This window comes from Trichoplax adhaerens, genomic scaffold (genome assembly GCF_000150275.1).
Source record: "Trichoplax adhaerens TRIADscaffold_16 genomic scaffold, whole genome shotgun sequence".
Taxonomy (NCBI): Eukaryota; Metazoa; Placozoa; class Uniplacotomia; order Trichoplacea; family Trichoplacidae; genus Trichoplax; species Trichoplax adhaerens.
Window position 1 is genome coordinate 569,705 of NW_002060958.1, and position 7,884 is coordinate 577,588.

General features: G+C 34.4%; 1 protein-coding gene across 1 annotated transcript; it reads right to left on the minus strand.

The window, feature by feature from the left end:
* Positions 1-1,036: 1,036 nt before the first annotated feature.
* TRIADDRAFT_60571 (uncharacterized protein) lies at positions 1,037-4,847 on the minus strand (the record flags this gene model as incomplete). The annotated part of the gene is made up of 5 exons (XM_002116579.1): positions 1,037-1,866; positions 2,065-2,285; positions 2,435-2,855; positions 2,986-3,636; positions 3,803-4,847. 5 exons carry the CDS (start codon positions 4,845-4,847, stop codon positions 1,037-1,039), a joined length of 3,168 nt encoding a protein of 1,055 aa, XP_002116615.1.
* Between the last annotated feature and the right edge of the window lie 3,037 nt (positions 4,848-7,884).

Consider the following 7,884-nt stretch of genomic DNA (forward strand, 5'->3'; position numbering starts at 1 on the left):
GGCAAGTATTACGAATCGGCATAGCAATATTATGTAAAACTGACGCCATAACCTGAGATTCGACAACTACATCATTAAAGATGATGATATTTCATAATAAAATCAATCAAGTCACTCGTTGTATCCCATCAATCCTCTTCTTTCATTTTCTATTACAATCATGTTGATATTAACTAGTTAATTAATAAAGAACGAAAAATTTAATAATCTGGTGTTATTAAGTACGGTAATATCCATCCAAACGTTTACTATTTAGCCACCTAATGCATTGTACATCAGTGCCATATAAATTGGTATAAACGGTTACAAAAATGGTGCTGCTACTTGGTTAAATAGAATGAAGATTAATATGTTATTACAAAGGCGGTAAAATAACGTTCTTCTTCCAAATACTGCATAATCAGGATTTCAATCGTTGATTAAAATAATGATCAGAAACATGTAAGAAAACAACAGTAAAATAATAATTTTCGTAAATGGCAGAGGTCTTACTATGCCTATGCTTGCCAACAGAAAATTAGCACTTTAGTGCAGGTCAATTCGGAGAATGTGGTTCACGCGCCTTATAACTTGCCTTAACTAATTTATCAACATTAATGATGCTGATTCGGCTAGATTATATGAAGATAAAAGTTCTTATTGTATTTAAAAAACCCAATACATGAAAACATTTAATAATTAGGCTAACATTAACTTCAACACAATCCTGATTACAATCTTACGGCCTATTAATTGCAATATTTACCGTAGTTTTGTAGATTTTATCAGTGCATAACGTAGGTTAGTCGTAACCTTTGATAATTAAAATAAACTAAGCAAGTGCAAATAAAAGTGTTACTGCTGAGGTATTTGATCTTATTTATCTCTTAGTGGCGAGGATTATATTATCACAATAATACGTGATATAAGCAATTACAATACAATTATAATAAGTCGGTTATATTCCTATCACAACGTTCTAAATTGATCTATTAGCTCATAGTTATCATTGCTAATGGATATCATGTATCCATTTTATCATTAAACCACATTAATTTCACACGTACAATTCCTTTTTCCCATTAATCGTATCTACTTCAGGGCCAATTGCTTTGAATTCGACAGTAGCTTGATGTTCAGCTGCTTTAGCTTCTTCAGTAGTGTATTTACCAGCATCTTGCTTTGATTTACGTACGTATAAGGCAATGATGATTCCAAGAACAATAAGTAAGAAAATTATAATTCCAACAATACCTCCTGGCGTAACGTTAGCTTGAGCTCCGACAGATGGTAACGTAGCTAGGATTCTAGTTGGTGAGAGACTACGAATACTGGGTGTAGGAGTACCAGTCCAATAACTAATACTACTAGTACAAACTCCTGAAATTGGATCACGACCTTGCGAGTTGCGAATAAATGTCACTGAATTGTTTCTGGGTATACTGAAGGCCAAATTCATAATTCGGATTCCAACGAAAGAAATATCATTAATACACATCGATACTGAATTATCGTTATTAGAGCTTCCTAATACGACGATGGGCAAATTGAGAACTGATAAACCAACATTGCTGCGCACAAGGCTGGTAACTCCATCGATGCTGATAGTATCATCAGTTGGGCTGATTATTACTTTATGCAATTTGGTATCACTTAGAATGCCTCGTAGCGTAACACGCATATTACCAACGGATACGTATCCTTCACCATTCACTAGTCCAAATTCCATCTGTTGTCCACTTCTTGTTTGAACATGAAATATTCTACAGTTCGATGAATTAGTAACAAAAGTAAAACTGATATCCTCACGTCCATTTGGGAGACGCGGCAAAATGTTCGAAGCTTTGTATTCAATTACATTGTTACCAGAGAAATGAGCTCCCTTTGCTGATCAAATAGAAAAATCAAACAATCACACAATTGCCATTTAGACCGTAATAGTATTATATAAATAATTATCCAACATGTATTATACATGGGTACTATTCTAACGTCTATCAAGCTTCAGTATTATACAATCTACGAATTGCAGTCTGCAACAAATTTCTTAAGGTAGAATCAGTATCGTTATAATAATAAACATACGTGCTTCACATCTTTCTCCAGTCCAATCAGTATTAGTGCAATCACATCGGAAGCTACTGTAGTTTCCAGTACATGGTGTATTGTGCTGACAAGGTAGAAAGAAGCAGGCCTTTCCACATCCATTCTTTACCCCTTGGAAAGCAGCAGCAAATGAATCAAGATGTTGCAAGCTTTCGCTAATATACAAACTACCGATACATCCAATAAAGCCATTCGACGGCCTGGTCATGAGTAAACAAAAAGCAAACGCGAAAACATTACATATACATTTAGTAGCACTTCTTATAAGATAATACGAATAAATAAGTACAACATTGCACAAGAAATTTAAAGGGTGTCACATTTGAACCAATTCACAATTTTCATTTACCTCTGTGGGTTATAACCAACGAACAATGGACCATCAATATCAAGTCTTGCTACCTGATGTGATTGTTGAAAAGTACGAAATACTTCTGGCAGGCTATCTACTCTTAAACTGACTCGACTCGGAGAAAAAAATAGCCGAACCCTATGCCATTGATCATCGTTGTAGCGAGTATTAGCGGCACTATTGACAGTTAAGGTAGCATTATCGATACCTTGTCCTAAATTATACTGCATCTGTACAGCAGACGACTGTACGGACAATTCGAAGAAATCTCCAGTTCTACCGACATTTTTTAACAATGTACCATTAGCCACAGTTGATTTAAAGGCTATGTCTATTACGCCTTTAAACGAATTCTGCCAGTCTGGTAACTCTATCCTTGATGCTCTTGTTGTAAACGTGATGATATGGTTAGGAGCAGCTGTAGAAATGGTTCAAGGTTAACAGATATTAGTATAATATTGCGTACTTACTAATAACAACTTGTTAAGAGCTTTCTAAAAAGCTTATTGCATTATTAAGACATTTGTTTAATGTAGTCCTTTTCATACCGTTTCCTCTGCAAATCAGTTTACCAACACTATATATACCAATCCTGCTACTGTTCAGCGATTCGAAGCCAAATCTCACTTGTTTAACTGGAAGGTATCTCTTATCGTTTAAAGAACCACTGTCTGTCAGCACGGTATTACCAAAATTACCATCACAGTTACACATTTTGGTTCTATTAGCACAACTTCCGGTAACACCACAAGCACATTTACGTGAATCAGCGGGTGCTCCACCCCAGCTAACCATTTTCATGTTATTTCTTGATACCCACCATCCATATGGCGTATTCGGGGTGTTTAGAAGAACAGACTTTTGACAACGATACACGATATTTTGGGAACAGCTTTCAGAAATATCAGCTAGCGCTGCTGCTTGTTTGATGGAAACATTTCCAAATTGCTGGCCTGTTCCTTCCTTATATATTAAATTATAAGAGTATCTTCCAGGACCAACGCTCTGACGTGAGGAAGGTAACACTGTCAGAGTTTCTCGATCATGAGCTATTTCAGTGACAGTCTGTTGTGTGTCAGAACATCGAGTTCGAAATGGTGCTATAGAGCCTAACGGACCATCAGGATCGATAGTATAAACTCCAGTTGTAGCAGAGGGATTGAACGTGAATATTTCTTGACAATTTCTGCGATATTTATCTATATTGGTAAATTGATCAATTGCATTACCGTTGTCATAGTTTTTAAATTAATCATTACAGTGTAAAGCAAGAGTTTATCGTTATTGTGCTAATTACAAAATACGTCGACTCGTTAATTTACATGGGATGGAGTCAATATTACACTATTTATAATCTTAACTTACACAACTGACAATAGGTTCCTTCATAATTACTGTTTGAGCCACAAATACAAGCGAATGAGCCAGGATTGCTAACACAAGTAGCGTTGTTGTAGCATGGGAAAAATGGTTGACAAAAGTTTTGAATGGAGCAACTGTTATAAATTATATTGTTACGAGCAAAGCTAGTATCCAATACACTTCTTGAGATTCCATTAACCTTTAGATCTCGTATACATCCAATAAAGCCTTGAGCGTTTTGCGATCCAATTGTAATCTGAGGAGACTGTTGGGTTGTTAAAGTTCGCTCAAAGGCAACGGAGCCAAAATCGTTATCAATGTATACACGAAAGCTTGTCGATGAGCTTATCATTCGAAATTGATGCCATGACCCATCATTAAGTCTTGGCTGAAAGACATGTGTATCCGTTGTACCCACTTGCAACATTGTTGCAATTCCAGATGTCAGACTAATCACAGCACTGTAAGTTGCCTGAATGTAGACTAACTCGCGGCTACGGCCACTGTCTGTTGTACGAAACCAAAAATCAAACAAGTAATCGAACAAGCCGCTTGGTGATATATTAATGATAAGTCTTGAAGATTGCGATTGCAGATGGGATGCAATATAAGGCGCAGTTGTGACACATCCTTGATTGACACCTGCAGATACACCATAAGGAAACTGTCCAAATAAATTTTGCAAGACAGTAATTCCGTTAAACACCAAATCACGTAAACAACCGCTAAAGTTGCGAGAGCTCGAGATGGTGTCAACGGTATCGTTCGTTCTTGGAAAACCACCAACATAAATCATATCATCGATTGTAATTTCATCTACACCACTTAGACCAGATCTTCTATCATGAGCTGAATTGACATTGTCAACAGTTAAGATTCCAAAGTGTTTATTCCGTGAAAAACTTACCTGATGCCATACGTTATCCGAAATTTTCACTCCATTGTTGATAACGTATTCTGATGTCGTCATATGCCTAAATTGAATTCTCAATCTCAAGTATCCTGACTTCAATTCAAGTATCAAATAGTTATCAGTTCCATTAGCCATTAAAATAATGCCATCGGTAGAAAAAGTCCTAACACCAAACGAAATATCGTTCTTTTCAGATGTAATTACGCGATTCTCAGATGCATCATAATATCCGTAACCGAATCCATTGAAGGTAATAAGAGATTCTATTATCAATAATATTAAAAAGGTGTACAATATTTAACATAGGTGAAGTAGTTCAAATACATATGAAAGATACTATAAAGCAATGACAATTAAGAATGTGTACGTAAATAGGTATTCTGTAGATTAAACGAAAATACTTTTGTACAGCAACTGTCAGATCTATTTGATACAACTCAGGCAGAAGGAGCAACCGTAGGCTTTCTACGATTGAATCTTTATTGCTCCGGTTATTTACTATTTTTATCCCTTAGAATGATGCCAACTGAAATCAGTACGATAGCGTAGTTAGTTACATTAATTGATAAACTAACCGCTTTACACTGTATTCTTTCTTTGCTTTCTGATTCTTAAAAGACCTCGAATGTGATACAGCACAATTTGTTATATACAGTAAGCTGGCAGCGATTACATGTACTGAAGGCCTGTGCTTTCATCCCTGATACTCATAAATTTGATCACATAGGAGACTAATACGTAACTTTTCTCTGCACTATAGCATTATAACTGTTTCCGCATTGTCTCATTCTTAAAGGCAATTAATATATTATTGCATAAAAAAGTGAGATTATTTCCATTACTGCAAACTGATCATGAACAAGAAACAACAGCGTTGCATACTGAAACTTTTAAAAGATCACGAAATTTATAATTCACCATAAACCGCTGATGTAACACTATCTCCTGTCCTTTCAAATTTTCAAAAATTTAACCAATAATTATTTTATCTTTTCATGCAAATTCCAAAAGAAACTACCCAATGCCACGAGATTCAGTATATTCAATAAACGGTTAAATAATAAGCTATACGCCATAATTTTATAAACCGCGGAATTGCTAGCAACGCCTTTTCTGCAAGTGGTTTAAAGGTTATATATTTTGCTATCTACTAATATGCCAAATACAAAATCATGATTTCTTTTGAGACGTTAATATGAATAATCAAGGGTTATCCCGGATAAAATGAGGTTATCTATTGGACAAGTAATGCAACTAAATTTTAACAGTTAAATTACGGAAGAGAGAGGAAAACTTTGATTTTTTTATGTAGAATTTGATTTATGAGCATAGATTAGCTATAACGTGTATAATTGGATTAAGAGTTCGAAATGTCAATCAATATGTAATTACATTAAGATACTGCATGTCTGCTTATAAGTTAAGGCTAGACAATAAAATGATTCTTATACTGATCAAACTTGACGTGTGGTTAAGTTTATGGGATATTAATTTAGATAAAATGAATTTGAATTAAACAAATTAAGGATAAGGCTACCGTACTTTCATTGTTATAATTTCAAAAAAGACAATAAAGTAATATCATTAACTAAAGGCGATTACTGTCAGTCTCAGTGCTCATGAAATAATATAGTAGCTTCTTTTAATCGATATGATACATATAGAAATTACCAATAGGCACGTTAGTGTTGAAACTATTTTAACATTTGCCTTTTAGTGATGCCATATAACTCCATCTATTTAATTATTTCACCAGTAAGCAAAATTTATTCAATTTTTAACAACTTGAAGATAAATATATTGTTACGATGCTAATTCTACGAATAGTGGTATTTACTATGACTATACTTTATCTACATTGTGTTTATGATAGTCGTAGACTTTCGTATAGGCTAAGTTTCGATCTCGATAAAAAACGCGTTACATGTAATGATTAAATTATAATTGGAGTGTAATACAATAATACTGAATTTCAAGTATTTACTCAAGCGAAACTTGATTTAGTTAAAATTAATCGATGTGAATAAAATTTCTGTGGTTAGGATAGAATTTTCACGGACGCATTTACTATTTATTGAAACAACGAATTTTGTATATCACAACGGTAAAATTTTGCAACGTAGTCAAATTTGGCATGTCGTTACCAAAAATTTATGTTTCAGTTAAGCAGGCGCATTTACATCGAAACTACCCCAGTGAAGAAAATGAATTCAAGCTCCTACAATGAAAGTTTTTAACGTATGAGGGAAACTTCTGTCAGTCTAATTGAATAAATGAAATACTACTTCTGTCAAAGTACCATTCATAGAACGTTTCATCAAGATCAGATAAGTGTAAACCGCTATTTTTAATTTAAGGCCTATCCCAATTTTAAATTACCAGACATCCTTTTATAGTATTTGTTATGTAATATTCGAAGCCAGTAAAACTAAATTATCCTTAGAAAGTTATCTAACTGGTTTCTAATGTATTACTACCAATCAGGAGTGAACAAAAACTTGACAATGAACCTGGCTGGAGACCATATGAATTTGTCGTCTTGGCGTAAACATGCATCAGAATTTCGCTTGTTGAGTCTATTTACTGATTCATATCTATTGTTTGTAATTAGTAGGAGCCCGTCTCGACTTTCTAAGATTACCCATACTTGAATATCGTAATCAATTAAGACATTATTAGGCCGCAGTCCTACAGGACTTACTTCCTATTATCTAATTCATGAATGACCAAAAGTCATTGCCTATTGGTATCATCCTAGTCCACTTTTGTATACTATTACTATTGCCACTGGATTACCAGGATAAACAATGGCAGCTTGTCTTTACACTTGTATCTTGCTATTCAATAATGGCCAGAGATAGACATCCAGACTGTCCAATAACATTAGTAAAATCGTTACAATGGTATTAACTAATACGTCTTCAATGGAGAACAGTTCTATATTCAATGGCCCTTCGAATTCAGTAATTGTTCTCTTAGTTCTATTGTCATGGTTAGCAAACAAGTATACTATGCTAGGACAATCATATTTAGACGTTGCACAATTGAACATCGTGTAATCCGTGAAAGTAATATCTAATCCGGTGCTTGATGGAACATTTACGTGCTCATTTTGGTTTTCTAAAATAGCAGTTTAGAATTACATCTATTCAATCGATCTTTCGATAAAGTT